The sequence below is a fragment of the Dipodomys spectabilis genome, unplaced genomic scaffold, assembly GCF_019054845.1.
Source record: "Dipodomys spectabilis isolate Male_0828 unplaced genomic scaffold, ASM1905484v1 ptg000099l, whole genome shotgun sequence".
Lineage (NCBI taxonomy): Eukaryota > Metazoa > Chordata > Mammalia > Rodentia > Heteromyidae > Dipodomys > Dipodomys spectabilis.
This window is the reverse complement of record NW_024870776.1, coordinates 519,739-541,051: the sequence shown is the minus strand read 5'-3', so window position 1 is coordinate 541,051 and position 21,313 is coordinate 519,739. Positions and strand designations below refer to the sequence as shown.

General features: G+C 33.9%; 1 protein-coding gene across 1 annotated transcript in view; it reads right to left on the bottom strand.

Moving 5' to 3' along the window:
• Sntg1 (syntrophin gamma 1) overlaps window positions 1-21,313 on the bottom strand; it is a 333,558-nt gene that overhangs the window by 3,083 nt on the left and 309,162 nt on the right. Inside the window, exon 16 of the mRNA XM_042687069.1 lies at window positions 14,774-14,884. Coding sequence (XP_042543003.1) covers window positions 14,774-14,884 — 111 coding nt within the window. The remainder of the gene's footprint in view (window positions 1-14,773; window positions 14,885-21,313) is intronic.

Below are 21,313 nucleotides of genomic sequence, written 5' to 3'. Positions count from 1 at the left end.
AAAAACAGAATTTTAAGTGGAACACAGTCTCTAACATTCAGTAGAAAAATCACTCACTATACTAATAGCATAATATTAAACTGCATAAAAATGCCATCAATATTTGCTAAGATTGATATGATGGTGAGTTTAGCATTATCTGGTAAATATTATTTAATAATACCAGTAAAATTGATTAAGCACATGTGTAAAATGAGAAAATTGAAAATCTGAATAATGACATAGAAACTTTAGAAAACAAATAGAAGACATAAAAGAGCTAATGGAGGGCTGGGAAGGTCGCTCAGTGGTAGACTGCTTGCCTTGCATGCATGAGGCCCTAAGTTCGACTCCTCAACACCATATAAGAAGAAAAAGCTGGAAGTGGTGCTGTGGCTCAAATCGTAGAGCACTACCCTTGAGCTGAAGAGCTGAGGGACAGCACTCAGGCCCAAGGTTCAAGCCTCATGACCAAAAAAAAAGCAAACGGAATCTTGAACTTCCTGGATCAACAGGAAAAGGCAAGGATCACAGGAGAAAAAAAAATCAGTGAACTAGATAAAAGAACAGGGAAAATAAACACACAGTATGAAAGATTTTAAGAAATGAAAAAAGAAATGACCATCAGTATACTGTGTCATGAAAAAAATTATATAAAAGTTATGTCATCAGAGTTCAAAAGGAGAAGAATATTGAAGAACTAAAAAATATGAAAAAGATACAATAACTGAAAATTTGGTAATGTTAGAAGAAGTGTAACTTTTGAGTGGAATTCAAGATAAACTCAAAAAGATTCTTCATAAGACACAGCAGATTTAAATTTCTCAAAACTAAAGCCAGCAAGAAATCTTGATAGCAGCAAGAAAGAAAACCTTACCTATAGAACACAATTCAAAGACAGAAATTCTCATCAGAAATCAAAAAGCCAGAAGCAAGTGACACAACAATTTTCAACTGCTAAAAGAACAGAACTCTACACTGAATCCTATGTACAACAAAATATTGCTTAAGACATTCTGGAATATAGAAGTCCTAACCTGAATAAAATAACTCAAAAAGGGAGTCAGTTTCAGGTATCTCATACTTTTAATCCTAATTACTTGTTAGATTTAGGGATTGGCAATCAAAGTCAGCCTGGGCAGGATTGTGACACTCTTATTTTCATTTAATTAGCAAAAATATGGGAAGTAGAAATATGGCTCAAAAAGTAGAGTTCTGCCATTGATCAAAAAAGCAGAGGAATATCAAGAAGCAACTCTATTTGAACTATCCTTTAAAAACATAAAATAACTGGGAATAAACCTAACCAAGGAAACAAAAGGCCTTTATAGCAAAAACGATTTCATGCAGTCCCAATCAAACTTACAATGATGTTCTTTACTGAGACAGAGAAAGCAATCCAAAACTTCATATGGAACAACAGAAACCCCGAATAGCTAAACAATTCTATTCAAAAAAAAGCAATGTTGATGGTATCACAATCACAATGGTATCACAGACCTCAAACTACTACAGAGCTATAACAGAAACAGCTTAGTATTAACTAAAAAATAGACCCCAAGACAGAAGCAGACAAGGAAATCCACAAATCAAACCATATACTTAGAGTTACCTAATATTTAATAGGGAGCCAAAGTTATAGATTGGGAAAAAAGATAGCTCTTTCAATAATTGGGAAAACTGAGCATCCATATTAAAAAAAAAAAACTAAAATTGGATCCCTGTTTGCTACCATGAACTAATATCAACTCAAAGTGGATCAAATACCTCAATGTCAGACCTGAAACTTTGAAATTACTACAAGAGGGAGAAGGAAAAACTCTAGAACTTATAGGCATAGGCAGAAACTTTTTGAAATAATTGCTAAAAGCAGATAGGAGAGAGACTTGACAAATAGGATTACCTCAAAATAAATGTATGAGTTGGTGTCTCACATCTGTAATCCTAGCTATACCAGAGGCTGAGATCTAAGTATCACAGTTCAAAGCCAGCTCAGGCAAGAAAGTCTGTGAGATTCTTATTTCCAATTAGCCATCAGTAAACCAGAAGTAGTGCTGTGGCTCACAGTGGTAGAGCAATAGCCTTGAGTGAAAACGTTTAGTGACAGTGTCTAGGCCTTGAGATCAAGCCCCATAGCTCACTTAGAAAAAGAAAAAAAAAAAAGTTTTTCTAAGGAAAGTTACTAAACCAAAATTGTCTCATTCCAAACAAATCTCCAAAAGGAAACTGACATATCTAATGTGTAAAACACATCTTATGACTCAATGGCTCTTCATACCTCCTAATGAATGCCATTTTATCCAAGGCAATCATGAATCTATGCATCTGTAGGCAGAAACTTTTTGCAAAGAGTCACAGGAGCACAGTAGATAGAAGAGAAACATGAAAAAAGTGGGACTATATCAAAATAAAAAGTTTCTGCACAGCAAAGGACATAGTTACTAAACTCTAAAGACATCCAAAAGAAAATGAGAAGATCATTATCAGTAATATACCTAACAATGGTCTAATATCCAAAATATACAAAGAGCTCAAGAAGTTAACTCCTCCCAAAGTAAATAAATTAATCACTAAATGGGTATAGGAATTAAGGGGAGACTTATCAGAAGAAGAGGTAAGAATGACAAAGAAACATGTGAGGAAATGCTCAATATCCCTGTCCATAAAGGAAATGCAAATAAAAAACAACTCTGAGATTCCATTATATCCCAGATAAATTGGCCTGCAACACGAATTCAAACAGCAACAAATGTTAGTGGGGCGGTGGGGGAAAAGGAATCTCATTGCACTGTTGGTGGAAATGTAAACTAGTATAACCACTCTGGACAGCAGGCTAGAGATTCCTCAAAAAATCTAATCATAGGTCTTCCTTGCAACTGAACCATACCGCTTCTACCCAGAACAAGCCAGGATATCATAAAGACACTTGTACATTCATGGTCATTACTGTACTATTCACAATAGCCAAGTCTTGAAAATAGCTCAGGTGCTCTACAATTGATGATTGGATAAAAAAATATGGTACTTCAACACAATCGAATTTTACATAGCCATTAGAAAGAACAATAGTACATCATTTTCAGGGAAATGGATGGACCTAGAACAAATCATGTTAGGTAAGGTAAGCACTAGACACATATTGAAAATAAAGTATGCAATTTGTAGGTAGGGATGGGAAGGAAAACCTGGGAGCGAGACAAGAAAGGTATGGCATTGTCCAAAAAGAAATGTACTAATTACCTGAGTTATAAAACCTTAACCTCTCTGTACATCACCTATATGATAACAAAAAACAACAAAAAAATAGCTCAGGGACAGTACCCAGGTCCTAAGTTCAAGCCCAAGGACTGGCACAAAAAGTAAAATAAAAAGAGAGAGAGAAAAAAAAACAAAGAACCTTGGAACATTAGGAAGAAAAAAGTAATGTATACAAAGAGAAATGCACTCATTACATGACTTTTGTAACTGTAACCCCTCTGTACATCATATTTACAATAAAAATTTAAATTTTAAATAAAAAAGAAAAAAGTAATGCAATAGATAGAAAGATAAGCATAAGTCCTCTTTTGTTTTTGAGTTTTCTAAATAATATTTCAGTATTGAAAAAGTTATATTATCTGGTGTACATTTCAATGTATGTAGAGAATTTTTTTAAATGTTCTCTGTAAGATAATATGAAATGTTACGTATAACATTCAATAAGTATATTCAGAAACATACACATATATTTAGAAATATGTAAACATTACATTCATATATTAAAATATATTGCATATTATACATACTATAAAATGTAAAATAAAATTGACAAAGGGACTTCAAATAAATTTTCTTAACTAAAATTGATCTGATAAACTGTTGTAGCCCCTACAATGTAACAATATATTATTTTTCTATTTGTCTATTTGTGTGTATACATACATACATGTAAGTACATATATGTTTATTTTACATATGTAAAGTGCAATTCCTAGGGAAATAACTAAAAAAATATATGTCGAGGTATATGTACAATTATAGATAAAACAACACTGGAGGAGAGTTTATTTTCTGCTAGTTTTTTAAGGTTGGGTACAAATGAAATGTCCTCCTAACTTAGCCTCCTGATTGCTATGGTTGCAAATATCTGTGATAACTCTGGCTTAAATCTTAAAAATGTTCAGGAAATTCACTAACTGCATTGAAAAAAAGAAAAAATGAAATAAGGACAAAAGAATAAAAATAGAGTGGCATACATAAGTCTTAATATATATGTAATGACATTAAATGGTTCATGTCCCACAATATCAAAGATTACAGAATAAATTTTAAAATATGACTTACATATGTTTGACCTATAAGATAAATGTAGTTATGCTACTCTTTTAAAAGCAGTAATTATATAATATATAAATCATTTTCTTCAAGGAATGAGTGATCCATTTTAGATCAACTAGACTTTGGAGCAAAGAAAATCAGGCACAATGGGAGAAGTTACGCACTGACAAATATTATTCAACAATGAACACATAGCAATTCCCTAAGTATATCTGCACTGAAAAGTTTACTGCAGAAAGTGGGAACAAAACCTGAGAGTTTAGTATCCCTTTAGTTTTCCCAGGCAGAAAACTAGCAAGAATATAATTAGGACATACCATGAGCCATTCATACCTAGTTGAATTTACAGACCTTTGACTAACAGAATCAGATTACATGTTATCTGCAAGTTTCTATGAGAAATATATCACAAGAGACAATTTCTTATGGTAAAAAACAAAACTCAATAAATGGAAAATAAATAGAATCATTAGAAGTATGTTCTTTGACCATAATGAAAATTTTAAAACAAAGAAAATAAAAATATCGTAACGCTTAGAAATGAAACAACAGAATTTAAATAAACTGTGAAGTAAATGGTCTCAAAATAAATTTCAAGTCCCAAATGAACTGAACTGAAAATAAAAATGTGAAACTGCCAAGATGCAAAATGGGCTAATTATTTCATTCTAAATATATTTAATTTTTTAAAATAATTTAGTTTTAGTTATTGAGCTCCATGAAAGAGGTTTCTTGGTGGTATTTCCATAGATATATACAGTAGATTTGATGAAATTATTCTACTCTATTATACTTAGCCTCCTCTCACCTTTTCTTTCCTTTTTTATTTTCAGACAGAATTTAGTGTTTCATTATGTTGTACTTATACACACACAGGCACACATACATATAAAAAAAATGTGCCTATGTGCATACTATATAATTTGTCATGTTCACCCAGCATCTTCTCTTTACCTACTTTTCCCTTCCATAGATTATTCCACCAGACAGTTCCTCTTTCATGCTCATGCCCCATTATTACTATTATTATTGTTATCATTATTATTTTATGTCTAGATTATGCATATGAATGAAAGAATATAGTATTTGTCTTTTTGAGCTTAGCTTATTTTGTTCAAGGTGATGCTCTTCCTTTCTATCCATTTTTCTGCAAACAACTGATGTTCATAGTGGTGGAACTTATTTTAATGAATAGCAGTATATGAGTGCCCTTTTTTGTTGTTGTTATTAGTTGTAGGGCTTGAACTCAGGGACAGTGCCCAGGCCCAGAGTTCAAGCCCCATGACCACCACCACCAACAACAAAAAACACCAAAAACAAAAACAACTCTTTGTACTTGTGTAGATTTAAAATCTGATAATTAATGAAAAGTGGGTAAGGTTCATAGGATTGTACTGTGTTACTTCTTACAAATACCTATAAATCTACATAATTATCTAGAGTCAGGAAGTCTGCCTCATTCTTATAATTTTTAGTTCCTAGGGAGAAAGAGACAGACGGATACAGATTCCAGACCAACCCAGACAACATTAGCATGTCCTTATCTCAAAGAACAGGATGGTTGTCGTGATACACACCTGTATTTAGGAAACTGTTACAGGATTTTCGGCTTGGGGTGGCCCAGGACCATATATAAGAATTAACAAAAGCAAGAAAAAAACTAATATTATCTGAAAATATAATGCTTAATATAAAACTAAGTATTCTCAATTATATCACATGATTTTATTTCAGTTTTTAGTGTTTGTTTTGCTAATCTTTGCTTTTTAATTGGAAAGTTACGTTTACTTTTAATATACGTCTAAAAAGGGCAAATATGCCAATACTCTTTCCATATATATATATATATATATATATATATATATACACACACACACATATATGCATTTTTTGTTGTTTTGAGGCAAGGTCACAATACATAGCCCAGTTTATCTTTAAAATGCCTCATGCTAGTCTCCCAAGTGCTGGTTCAGGAATCCATGTCACAATGGTGGAATTTTATGTGTATCTTAAGTATTTTTATATCCCTTAATTTCTCCAATACTATTTCCAATTTTGTGTGTACGTATTTTTTGGAGTAAATATTGTTTCTTTTTGTGTATTTATTTTATGCTAGTCCTGGGCTTGACCCCAGGGCCTGGACACTATCGTTGAGATTTATGCTGAAGGCTAGTACTCTATCACTTGAACCACAATTCCACTTTCAGCTTTTTGGTGGTGAGTTAGAGACAAGAGTTTCCTAGACTTTCCTAACCAGGTGGGTTTCAAATCACACTCCTCACATGTTAGCCTCCTGAGTAGCAAGGATTACAAAGCCTGTACCACCAGCTCCCATCTTGGGGTGTACAAATCTTTAGTTCTTTTATGTAGATTATTGTAAGTTATTTTTGGAAATATTCTTAAAATACTAATATGATCTTAGACCAACAACTACATTTCTATAATATTCATGAATTTTTTCCTGTGTCCTTCCATACTATTCTCACTCTCTGTGATAATATTGTCATATATATTACATCTTATTATCTTACCAACCTAATGGAAGTTTTAATCATTTTTTTCTTACATTTGTCCTTTCATTTAATTAGAAAAATAACAGCAAGTATAATAGATTTATATTATCATATATATTTATCTTTATCTTTAGTTATCTTTAACAGTGACCTTACTACACTAAATGGGTTTATCACTTACTATCCTTTCATTTTATTCTGAATCTTTCTTGTAGTGTAAGTTTATTAATAACAGTTCTCTACTTATTTTTCTAATGAAGTAATGGTATAATTTCTTATTAGTTTTTGATTTGTTTGTTTTTTTTTGTGCCAATGCTGGGCCTTGAACTCAAGGCCCAGGCACTCTCCTTAAGCATTTTTGCTCAAAGTTAGAGCACTACCACTTGAGCCATGGCTCCACTTCTGGATTTTGGGTGGTTAGTTGGAGAGAAGAGACTTGAGGACTTTCCTGCTAGGGCTGGTTTTGAACTGTGATCCTCATATCTCAGCCTGCTGAGTAGGTAGAATTACCCAGGTTAACCACCACCACACAACTCATACTAGTTTTTAAAAGGCGCATCTAAGCTGGGTATGGGTGGCCCACATCTTTCATCTTAGCTATTCAGGAAGTTAAAACCTGCAATACTGAGGTTGAAAGCCAGCCCAGCAAAAACGTCCACAAAACTCATTTGCTACAACTCAGCAAAAAGCAGAGCCAGAGGCCTGGCTCAAGTTATAGAGCACCAATTATGAGCAAGCTCCACAAACTCAACTCTCTGAGTTCAAGCCATGGTACCAGCATGCTTATGGAACAAGAATCTATTACTGGACCAGAATTGTCTCTGCCTTCTGCTTCCATGCTGCATCTGGAGGATAAGTAACTGTTTTTCCCCAGATAATGATCCCTTCAAAGTATTTTCTTTCTTGTGAATTTTTGGAACAATTCTGTAAGGTTTCTTTTTTTTTTTTTTTTCAGAATAATCACAGCAGTCCTTGATAGTTTCACTTATTGTTTACCTGAATATTTGAAAAATATTTTTCTAAATAACATTCGGCTTGGATGAATTTTCTACAGGTGTCTGTATATTTTGTGGTGCTCCTTTAGATTGTTTGGAAATTTGAAACAAGTATGCAGAAGTACTCCTCTTACTTCATAGTCTCAGATGAGCCAGACTGTTTTCTTGATCCTGAACCTATCTTGTCTATCTGGTTGTCTTCCTCAGACCTCAGGAATACATGGAAGCATCCCAAAGTTGCGTAGGAAATCTCACTCCTCCAAACTTTGAGTGTTGCCCCCTCAAGCTTCTTATTTGCCATAGCTAGCATTGTCACCTCAGGTAGCTGTAGTTTTAAATCACTGCTGATAGCTGCTTTCAGGAAATACCTAGCATTATGGCTTTTCCCACTGAGCCAGGTCAAGTGATGGCTAGTTGTGCACACAAACTTTACCAGGAAACTTTCAGATAGGTGACATCACTAATGTCCAGTTTGGGAGATAAGCTTTCTGATACGCTCCAAGCCTACTTTGCATTCACTGGGCTCTGGAGACTGGATTTCCGAGCAACCATGCTTAATAGCAAATGTGTTTTGAAGGCATCAGTGGAACACTTCAGAGGAGTACAGAGCTAAATGAATTTAAAATGTTTATCTACTTTTAATAAATGTGCTCCAGTTATTCAAAATACCTAATTCTTAGAATTCTGGGAAAATACTGATAATGTGTTTTCTCATTGCATTTCAACAAGAATTAAAATTTCAGAAGTCCTCAATGTGCCATTCTAAAAGCCCAACATATATTTACTTTTTATTAAGAGCTATAAATTACAGGTTTTGCAAAATGTCTGAATGCGTAAATGGTGATTATTGATAAAAGGGACCAGACTACATGGAGTCATGGAAGCAGTCCTCAATACATGCCTATTTTGAAGGCAATATATATATATATATAAACTTAAATACCAACTTAAATTGTGTAGTCTTCTATGAAAAAGAATATTCTAGACTATTGTTATCAATGAGTAGATTAAATTTACTTTCCAAGAAATCTCAGACTCTAGAACCTCCCAGTTTCAAAGCTATTCTAAGACTAAGATGTAACCCTGTCCAGATGCTGCCTTTACTGTATACATATCCCTAACCCTAACCCAGTTGATAGTTTATCTTTTAAAAAATGTTCTATTATTTACTTATATATATATATATTTGTGTGTATATGTATATATATATATATATATAAAACTATGTTTGTGATATAAAGAGGGGTTACAATTATATAAATTAGGTAATGAGTACATTTCTTTTTGGACACTATCACTCCTTCCCTGCTATCTCCGCAGCTGAGTTTTAAATAAAGTTGTACATAGAAGCTGATGTGTGAGTTCCCCCCACACACACATATTCCTACCCATATTACTTTGATTTTTTTTTGTTTTTGGTCATAATTTCTTATCATCATTTTCAGTTTATGCTGTACAACATGAAGCATCACATGACCTTGATTTATATATTCATATTTAAGTAGGTGACTGTCCTCATTTCTGTCCTCCGTAGTTGGAACAGTTGGGCTTTGGATAGTTTGTGGTAAAATTAAGCATGTCTCTAAGGTTTAGAAAGCCTTTCATTTCAGCAAGAGCTTGAGATTGTGAACAGCAGGATGGACAGGGAGCCAATCCTTCATTTATGATGCAGAGAGAGACCCTAGATCCCAAATACGCGCCTGGCTTTGAGAATATTAAATTGCCTCATTTTGAGGCCTCCCGGGCCAAACAAGGCTTCATTTGCATTCCTATCAGCCTCTTTCAAGACACAAATATGACCACATTCTGAAGTCTTTAGTGAGGGTTTAGACATACATTTATTAAACATCCATTGTGTTTGGTATTTATTTCTATGGCCTATCCATAGACTATTTATTTTCTAGATAAGCTCTTTAAGGTAGGTACTTTTACCTATAATTTATAATGAGAAAAATGAAGATTCATAGAGATTAGCTGAATTGGAATTTTTGCAAGTCTAGTCTCAATTTCTGACTTGAGTGTTACTGTTTATTGTACTTGATAAAGCCTCTTATAAGCAGCACAGAGTACCAGAGGTAGTGACTGGGGGCTGGGACAAATATGGAAGAAAGTACCTAAAGCCAAATTTATTTTTAAACACTTGACTTCATTATTCTACTTAATAGAAATTTCCTTTTAATTTTTAGATCTTGTTCCATTCTGTCTTCCAGAGATCAAATATAGCAAATTGTAATAAGTATACTTTATGTACTAGCATAGGAAATTCCTGTAGGGAGAATTGTGTAGTCTTTTAGAATAGAGCCTGTTTTGAAATCAGACAATTTCTGGCCAAGTTAATAAAAATATTATTTATGGAAAGATACATATATGTTCAGATAAATATATATTATTGGAACTAACAAAGAAAAAGATGTTTACCTCAAAAATTAGTTTTTAATCACTGTGAGAAATCTAGAAATCCTAGATATATTACGTGTATATTAACATTATATATAATCATCACATACATGGGGGGGCTCCTTCAATTCCTGATGGCAATAAAATGAGTTTGTCAAAACAAGCAAACCAACAAACAAAAACCTATATAATTTCCCATGGTTTCTATAGGGAACCATTCCTCTGTTCTACCAGAGAATTTACAAGAAGTTTAATGAGGCCTTGGAAAACAGATGGCAAATGTATTAAGTTTGTGTGTAATGAAGTGAGAATTTATGAGTTCTTACTTTCAAGGAAAATATGTATAACCTGTTTCTATGTAATAACTTTAGTCTTACAAGGCTCAAAACAACAGCAAAAATCAAAGCAAAGGTTTTTTTTTTTTTACTACTATGTAAACCCACATAACTTTCTTATATATTTTTGATGTGTTCTCACAATCAAAGAGTTAAACACTACTCCACACTTCTAATTTTGTAATGTGAGTAATTACAGCAATACAAGTAATTACAAACTTCCAAAAAACCATATTTTTGTTATATATATTCTGATTATAAAATATTTGTTTTCAGCAAAATCTATCTATTTATCTATCTACCTACTTGTGCTTTGTTGAAAGTTCTATCCTTTTTATTCCGTAATATAAGAATTGAATTTGCTCATTTTCAAAAGAAAAGAAAAATTATTCTGGCCTCCAAATTTAATCACCTTTTAGGATCTATAGTCACTTTATCTTTTTTTTTAATACTTTGATGAGAAAAGTTTTTCTCCTAGGTGCATATGACCATATAAAATGAAGCTTATCAAAATGAACTCCAAGAAATGGAGACAAGAGGCTTTTAAAATGTACTGTTTGGAGTTCTTTCTTTTTTATTCCTTTTGGTTTATGCCCTTTGTCACTGTTTTTTTAATTTCTGCATCCTTTGTCTTGTGTATGCTTGGCTGATTTTCAGGAAGGAAGAAGAATCACAGAAACGATGGGACAAAGGAAGAGCCAAGGCAACAGTGATACTCACTAGACACCACGTTGGAAATGAACTTCACACCATTGAGGAGAGGGCAGTTGGGCAGGAGGTGGGGAGTGTGAGAGAAAATGAGGGAGTGCGTAACACTGTTCAAAAAGAAATGTACTCCTTACTTATTTAGCTGTAACACCTCTGTACACCACCTTTACAATAAAAATAAATAAAATAATAAAAACATAAACAAGAAAAATATTTCTTCATTTATTATTAATTTACTTCCACATGGTTTTAATTTATTATAAACAAACACGATTTCAAAAATACATGCTTCTATGGTGTCAATGTCCCTCTGTTGAAATCTAATTTCTATTGTAATATTGGGAATCTCTTTGATGTATGGACTTAACAAGTGATGAGCTCCTTAGGGTGCTGCCCTCAAGATGAGATCAGCTTCATATCTGAAGTGGCTTTGCTCTTAGAGCAAGCCCTCCCACCCAAAATATCCTCTCTCTGTTTGTATCTGTCTCTGTCTCTGTCTCTCCATGTTCTTGCCCCTCTGTCTCCTGTTTGGTCTTATGACCTTCCATAATACAGAACTACAAAGAAAGCTGTCACCTGATGTCCATACCATTTTCTTGAACTTCTTGGCCTCTAGAACTGTGAGGCAGTAAGTAATTGCTTGCTCTGAATTGCCTAGTTTCATTCATAGTAACACAAACAGAATGGTAGAGAAACTGGATCATTTGTGCACTGCTATGAGTGGCGGGAGAGAACAATATAAAATATCATAGTCATTCTGTAATTTCTGTAATATGATTTGGTTATTTTTACTAAAGCTAAAACAAAAAAAAACAAAAAAAAAATAATAACAAAACCCCATACTCATCAATTTGCACTTCTGGGCAATTGTCAGAGACAAATAAAAACTTACATTCACATAAGAGTCTCCACATTATTACCCTTCTCTCACTTCTCAGATCATATGGTAGGCATTCACAAATTATAGTGATAAAGGTTATTTTTTAATGTTTGAAGTGTTCTAATTTTAATTCTCATATAATCTTTATGGTGCCAACAGTGGTTATAATCATGCAAGGATGGGTATGGAACTGACAATTCTGATTGATCTGTGTTTTTCTTGTTAAATGGTCTCCATAGTTCTCTGGTACTTTCCCAATTGAGCCACATCTCCAGTATAGCTTTTTTCTTGTTATTTTGGGAATTAAGTTTTGCAGACTTTTCCACTTGGACTGGCTTTAAATTATGATCAATGCACTCCACTGTCTTGAAAGCTAGGTTTATAGATATGAGTCATTGGTGCCCAGATAGCAACTACTAAGTCTGTTCTTTCTGCTGTTTCATAGTTGCTTTCTGTAAGTTTGCGAATTATATACACTAATTCTCTTCTTAAAAACTTATACTTGAAATTAAATAATGCTTAAGGTGTGAGAATAATGAAAATAAATAATATTTAGTAGCTGAAAGGAAATGAATAACTAAAAAGTCAAGTATATTCAGCTGTATAACTGCATATGTAAGACTACAGTAAGTTAAATCCTAAATATTGCAGTTAGTAGCCAGTGGATTAATTTCTAATTTTTCTTTGTGTGTTAAGACTTTAAAGGCCCCAGACAGGCCAGAGCCCAGTGGCTCGTGCCTTTAAACCTACCTACTCAAGAGGTTGTGATTTGTGGGATCATAGTTCAAAACTAGCTTGCACAGAAAAGTACAAAGAGTTGGGCTAAAGGCTCGGTTCAAATGTTAGAACTTCAACTGTGATTAAGAAATCCCAGAGAGAGACTTACAGTTCAATCTTTAAAATCAATATTTGTAATCAGCAGGTGGTGACTAAGATATCCTATGAACAGAAGAATATAGAACTGTTGCTATGAAAATAAATTCACCAGGATTAACATGAGTGCTGTACATTGAAAAATGGAAGTCAATTTGAAGAGCAGTTGTGAGTGACTGGCACAAAATGAAAAGTTCACACCTGGTGCTGGGTGAAGAAACAAAGAAGGAAAAATAGAAGGCTGAAGATGTCTCCATTTAGGAACCTGGCCATGTTGGTAATGGGAAATTGAAAACTAGGAGCCAGTTAAAAAGTCACCAAGTTATTTTCTAAGCATGTGGATATACATACTATCATGATAATGGCAAAACCAAGGTTTTGAAGAAACATGGGAGAAAAGAGCTAATGTAAGAGTACTATGCCCACAGTCCCTGTATAAACAACCTATTCAGAGTCCAGGAAGTGCAAGGAGAGACAAGTCCAAAGACAAATAGAGAACCAAAATGGATATTCTAGAAGGATGCAAACAAAAAAATGAAGGAGGGAAGTCAAAAGGAAAATGTTAACAGATACATAGACATAAGCAGGGTCACCTTGTTTAAAAAAAATAAAAAGAAGAAAGTCATGATCATAACATAGTTCAGGTTTACAAAAGACTATCTAGAATATACACATGACCAAGACTTGGATGGATGTAAATGCCAGGCAACGAATTTTTTTACACCTGGAATTAAATAGGCAAAAGAATATAACAGTTTAAATCTAATTCATAGTTGAAAAAACTTTATTGTGTCTGCATGTACACAGAAGGAAGCTTTCATTTTGATATCTGTTAACTTTGCTTTATTTTAGTAAAATGGGTAGTTGAACTCAGGGCCTTATGCTTGCTAGGCAAACAATCAACCACTTAAGCCACATCCCCAGCCCTTTATCAGATAGGGTCTTTTGCCTGGCTTGCCTTGGTCCCAATTCTGCATTTCCAAACTTGGCTTGTTTTCTGAGATATGCTCTTGCTAAATTTTTGCCTGGACTAGCCTCAAACTCTCATAATAGCTGGGATTATAGGCATGAAACGTTGTGTTGTACCTCCTGTTGATATTTATTATTTATTCTTTTTCTCCACACTGGGACATTTTATGATTTATTCTCACCATTGTTACTATACATTTTATAATAAATAATTTAGATTTTGAATATTAAAATATGTAAATATATATACTCATAACAACACAAGTAGTCTTCTGATAAGTTAAAGACAACATGGTTACTATATTCTAGTATACTGAAAAATTGCATAAGGTAATGTAAAAATAATTCATTTAATGTATCTTTTACAATAGATCATTATAGCATAAAAACATATAATTATCAAAAAGGATCTTAAAATAACTTGAATTTATACCCATGTTAAAGAGGGAATAAATAATAAAATAGGCACAGTTTTTAAAATATTTTAAATTATTATTTGGAATGCAAATTTAAGAGCCCAAATGATTCATTTATTTTTCAGGATGTTATTTTAGTGTGGTACAAATTTAATTCATAAGGAATTAAACTAAGAAATGCAATCAGTTATATGTAATTTATTTTAACTAATGTCTTTCAGTAAAAACTCATCATTAAAATTGCATAATGAATTTATTGTGTTTGTCTCCATAGTATTTCAGGTAAACAGAGAATGTGAATATGCTCTTTTGGTTCCCCAAGTTTTTCTGTGTTTCTTAATGATATCAACTTAATTAGAGGTGAGTTAGATGATGGATTTCTTTTGTTTACCTTTGCTTCAATCTGTTTAGTATCTGGATTCTGGAACAAAAATTTGATTTTGCTCTTGCCATCATCTGAAGAGCCTTTAAGCTGAGAAAATTTATACCTCCAAAGTACAGCCTAAAAAGAAAAAGCAGAAACACACACAAGTCAATTTAATTAATATCAACATTAAATCTAAGAAACTATTCTCTTTGAAATGATTATGCTATATTCCAGTATTAAATGATGAATTATAATACAGTGATTAACACTAATTAATATTCAACACATTCTTAAACATCTAAAAATAACTTAGCTACCTATGAAAATTACAGATATGCACATAAAATTGCATTCATATATATGTATACATACACACAAATGTCATATATTTGAATGTATATAAAATATTTATCAATAAATGGTTTTCAATATCTTGAAATATTTGATTATGAAGTCATAGTACTTTTGGTTTTTTACCAATAAAAGTGAAGTGATTTGCATTGAAAAATTTGGGGCTTCCATTTAAAGCTCAAACTACTGACCTGTTACTTTCTCCAGATTACATATTAGCTTGAATAAATCATTAGCATAAGAACGTCTTTGGGGCTCTCATGAGTTTGAGCCAGTAAGAGCATTCTAAAAGCCTTTTACACCAGGTGAGTATTATAATGCTCCTGAGGAAGAGGCTTTTTCTGGAATACAGTATCCTACAAGTACAAATCTCCGCAGGGTTAAAAACAATATAAATCTATTGTCTTTCTAACTGATCAAATCTGCAATTGGTGAAATTTTTAAATTATGATTTGCTAAGCTTTCTGTTTTATAAATCTCTTTGTCTGAGGTGTGTGTGTGTGTGTGTGTGTGTGTGTGTGTGTGTGTGTGTGATATTCAAGTACTTCCATATTTGTAGTGGTTTTGTTTTAAATCATTATAACATTCATTCATTCAGGTCATTTATATATTATGTACAAAGGCATTCAGCAAAATATGCTTTATGATGAATAATTTTTATAGATAATATAATTGAATTTGTTTAGCGCAACCCTAAGTCAATGGCTCTGATACAGTTGTGTAAAGTCAGTGTATATAATACCTTAACTTGTGATTTATAGAAGATAGGATTCTATCATATAGAATATTATCTATAATACAGAATATTCTATTTTCCTAAGAATGAAAGTTTATAATCATATTTGCACATGTGAGCATGTTCATGTTGCCTTCTAAGAGTAAGTTACAGTCAATCTTATGAAAATCAATTTAATTGTATCAATGAATCTTCAAAACTACAATTCATCAAGACTTAACTATTCTCAGCAGATTCTTTACAATGAAATTAACCCTAAGCAAAATTCATGATCCCCCATTTTATCTCAGCCTATAAGTCAGGGAAAACAGTTAATAAACTTTAAAAAGGATTTATTTATGGGAAAGTGAAAATGAATGAATGGGCATTGAACTATAATAAAAAAATCTCACAGAAAATATTCCTCTACACAAATTTTCTTCAAAATATCATATTTAGTTTGGCCATTCTGGATTGTTAAGTAGTAGACACTACAAATGGTCTCTATCTGGGTATTGTTATTTTAATGTTAGCAAGCAACAATGACTAACAGTCACACAAGTTTTCAACTTTTACCAAGATGATGTTTTTTTTTTCTCCCATCTTGTCACAGGAGAAAAAGAAACTTGTGGGTAAGAAAACTGCATCTTTCTGGTTTTAAATTACGATATACTTTGGCACTGTTCGTAAAAGGGTAAGACTAAAACAAGATAAAAGTATAAGAATATGATGCTAATTTAGGTAAAGGGGTAATTCTGCAGCTGTATAAATAGATGATATAAAAGATAGAATTTATGTAATGCAGCATATATATCCAATGTCATTATTTAGTCCATGTAATCAAATAGTTCATGTGAGAGGGGAGGGTACACAAGATAGAGTTCTAGTTCCCAGTTGACTTTCTACTTTCACTTACATATTACTTCCCATACATCATTTTTGTTGGAATCAGATCACTAGTAGACATGTCAGGAAAGATTACCTCCAGCTCATCTCCCTTGTGCCCACCAGCTGGTCCTCTTCACAAATACTCTTACAATTCCCTCATCCCTGCTACTCCCAATAATGAAATTGACTCTTGAAGGCATACAACCTGCCAAACTACAGCAGACTTTAAAACAAGGTAAGAGCATGATCCAGACAATGTTGTCAAACTGTAGTAATGTCAGAATCACTCGTAAAGCCTAGTAAAATACAAATAGCTGGACCAGACTCCAATTTCTTTCATTTATTTACTTATTTTTGGGTGGCAGTTTTTTAAATTATTTATTCATTTTTTTCCAGCACTAATGTTGAAATTTAGGGCCTCACCTTTGTTCAGCTTTTGTTCTCATGGATAGTTCTCTACCACTTTAGCCATACCCCTAGTCCTGCTTTTGACTTGTTATTTTAGAGAGAGTCAAACAGATTTTCCTGCCAAGCTGATCTTGAGCCACAATTCTTGAGATCTCCATCTTCTGAGAAGCTGAGATTACAGGCATAAATTATTAGTGTCTGGACTGGATTTTATGGTGAGGCCTGAAAATCTGTCTTCTTTATAAATTCCCAGTCTGCCAATTGCCAATTCCATCAGTACAGAGTCCATGCCCATAAACCAATCCTTGTTTAAAAACTAAATCTCTCTCTCTCTCTCTCTCTCTCTCTCTCTCTCTCTCTCTCTCTCTCTCTCTGTCTTACACACACACACACACACACACACACACACACACACACACACACACAGAGTTACTTGCAGGTGTTGGAAATGAACTTCAAGAAAAGACTACAGATAGAGCTCCCTCATGACCCACCAATCCCACTTCTGGGCATTTTCCCAAATGATCACAGACAAGGTCATACTAAAGCTACCAGCACAATTATGTTTATTGCAACATTATATACCATAACTAAGATATGGAACCAACCCAAATGCCCCTCAGTAGATGAATAGATCAAGAAAATGTGATCTATCTATCTATCTATCTATCTATCTATCTATCTATCTATCTATCTATCTATCTATGAATTCTATGCTTCCATCAGAAAGGATGACACTGCCCCATTTGTCAGGAAATGGAAAGACTTGGAAAAAATCATAATAAGTGAAGTAAGCCAGACCCAAAGAAATATAGGTCCCATTGTTTCCCTCATTTGCAATAATTAGTATACATCTAGGATAATTTTATCAGATAAGCAGAAAAGCTCAAAAGCTATGGACATATGACCATATAAGATGACACTGAGTGAAACTAACCTTAAGATATGGACACAGAAGTCTTTCTTTGTTGTTGTTGTTTTTAATGTACTATGTGATTTCTTTGTTTCCTTTATATGTTCTTCCCTCTATGGTATATCCCTGTTGGCACTGTACTTGATTTTGGTACCCTGAATCTTGTACATACATTTATCTAATTTGGGGATTGGAGGGGGAATTCCAAAACACTAAAACAAAAACATAGGATGACCCATGGCAACAATGACACTCACAAGACACTATGTGGGAAATAAACTTTACACCTTCAGGGGGGGAGGAATGAGATAGGTGGGGAAGGTATAATGGGAGAATAGAAAAGGAAGGGGTAATGATGTTAGACAAGAAATATACTCATTACCTTACTAATGTAACTGTAACCCCTTTGTACAGCATCTTTACAATAAAATACAAATCTTAAAAAAGATACACTGTGCTAGACAAAATGAAAGCAAGCATTGAGGCATGCTCAAAGAAGAGTGTGAAACAGGTCTGTGGTCATATCTTTCCAGTAGCATCTTACTTAAGAAAGAGTCTACACATTAGTACATTGTAATGGTTCTAGTCAAAGTTTTCTGCTATCTTGTTCAGAAGACTCATGTGTGTGTGTGTATGGGGTGGGGTGGGGGGTGTCTGTGTGTGTGTGTGTGTGTGTGTGTGTGTGTGTGTGTGTAAATGAGTTTATTGATAAAGACACAAGCTCAAGCTTCCCCCAAACTACTCCCTCCCCAAGAACCGATCCCAACAGGAACAGAAGAATGAGTATTCATATAATCTTTACCCACAATCCCAGCTCTCTCCAGAGTCTGAAGCTTCACAACACACACACATACATGCACACACACACACACACACACACACACACACACACACACACACACACGAGTCCAAGCTTGGGTGAGTACAGATGGTCATGGAATCTCTGACCAGAAAGGTACTGGATACCCTAAGGTATACTTAGGCACAGAGGAAGGTGTTGGCAAATTCCACCCTACCCACTATCCAGGCTGAGCTTAAACTAGACAGAGGTCCTTTATGTGAAGCAGTCTTCCCTAACCCTGCTCAGGGTGCAATGGGTGGTAGCCTTTCCATGGAGTAAACAAATTATCACTTGACGCAGTTAAGTGGACTGAGAACAGAAGCTGTTAGCCACCACCGGTGGGGAGGCAGAGACATCCACTTCAGGGGTTGGGGGACATGTCCTGCCCCAACACCATGTGGAAGACTCATCACAATTTTAGCATGGTAAACACACTTAGACTATTCATTCTTTTGTTTGTTCTTTCTTTTTCTTTTTTCTTTTTTTGTCCGCCATGGGGCTTGAACTCTGGGCTTGGGTGCTATCCTTCAGCTCTTCAGCTCAAGACGAGCACTGAGCACTCTACTGCATGAACCACAGTGCCACTTCCAGTTGAGTTTCCTGCCCAGGTTGGCTTTGAACTGTGATCCTCAGATATCAGCCTCCTGAGTAGTTAGGATTACAGGCATGAGCCACCAGTGCTTGGCTTTATTCATTCTTTTAATTTTATTGTAAAGGTGATGTTCAGAGGGATTACAATTACGTAAGATAATGACTACATTTCTTTTTGAACAGTGTTACCTCCTCCTTCACTTAATCCTTCTTTTCCCCTGACCACCTCCTTCCCAAGCTGTAAAGTTCATTTCCAACAGAGTGTCTAGTAAGTATCATTGTTAAATTGGCACGTCCTTTGTCCCACTGTTTTTGTGATTCCTCTTCCCTTCCCCAAGTCAGATAAACTTATATACAAGACAAAGGGTACATAAATCAAAAACAGTGACAACATAGAATAAACCAAATGAGGATAAAAAGAAACAAAGAAATAATTGCAAACAGTACACTAAAAAAGTTTCCATTTCTTGGAGTTCATTTTGATAAGTATCATTTACATAGTTATTGAGCTATTGTGATTAGATAATATCCTAGACATATGCTAGTTATTACAAATGAGGGAAACCATGCAGCCTATGTTTCTTTGGATCAAGCTTGCTTCACTTAATCTAATTTTTTCCAAGTCTTTCCATTCCTTTATGAATGGGCCAATGTCATTCTTTCTAACGGAAACATGGTGTATATACACCATATTTTCTTGATCCATTCATTTACTAAGGGGTGACCACCACAAGGAAATCAAATACTCCAGCAAGAGACTGAATAGAGACATTGTAGAGACACAAGGTCCCCCAAATAAATTGGATAATTTTATTATGTTTTTGATTAAAATCTTTTTCTTGTTTTTTTTCTTTCATTCATTGCTGTTCTGTTTAGTTCTAGATATACAGTCTATGGTGATTACTAGGCTTCTTTCTTATTTGTGTGCATACTTAATTCAGGCTATATTGCTAATTACTCAATTTTTTATTTCTCAATCAATCTTGGTATTTTTAATTTCTGTATTATTATTTTATGAATATATATTTTAAAATTTTTTCTGAATTTTTTCTATATTTTCTTTTCCTTTATTCTTATTTGTTTCTCCCTGTATTTTTCATTATATCTCTTAATATTTTTAATGTGATTTAATTGTGTTGTATAGATGTACATAGAGGTAATAGTTACATAAGTAAGGTAATGTGTACATTTCTTGGTGAACATTGTTACACCCCTCCCTCTTTTTTTTCGCACTATCTCTCCCTCTGACTGCCCCCATCCAAGTGGTAAAGTTCACTTCCAACCTAGTGTCTTGTGAGTATTGCTTATTGTTTTCTTTTAATTTTATTTTAACCTGTTTCCCTTTATCTCTGGTCCTTATCACCTTCTTCATTTTCTTTATTCCATTGATCCCTAAGTACTTGTCTGTAAGTTAGACTACATTTGTTTTCATTTTGACTATGTTAACATGGCTCATCGTGTTATCCCTTTGGTTCAGATTGTTTTATCACTCACAACAAATTTGTTCACTGGTTATAACTATATATAATCTCCACTCCTGAATCATAATACCCCTCTCCAAGAAAAGGAAAGGTAGATAGGGGAATGCCTATCTGACTTTGAACTTCTAATGTATGTGCAATTGCTGGGCTCTGGGTTGGTTGTTGACTTAAAATTGTGTTCATTCTTGATCTTTTAGGCTGGCAATAAAAGTGTGAGATTTTCATAATTCTGGACAGTGTTCCACAGTCCCCAGTCAGCCCCAAGGTGAACAAAAATACTCTATGTTCTGTTGTTAAGTTATGCTTGTTGGTAGCTATACTAAATGCATTTTGGACTTATGACTTTTCAGTTAAAAGAATGTTTATCATAGTGTAA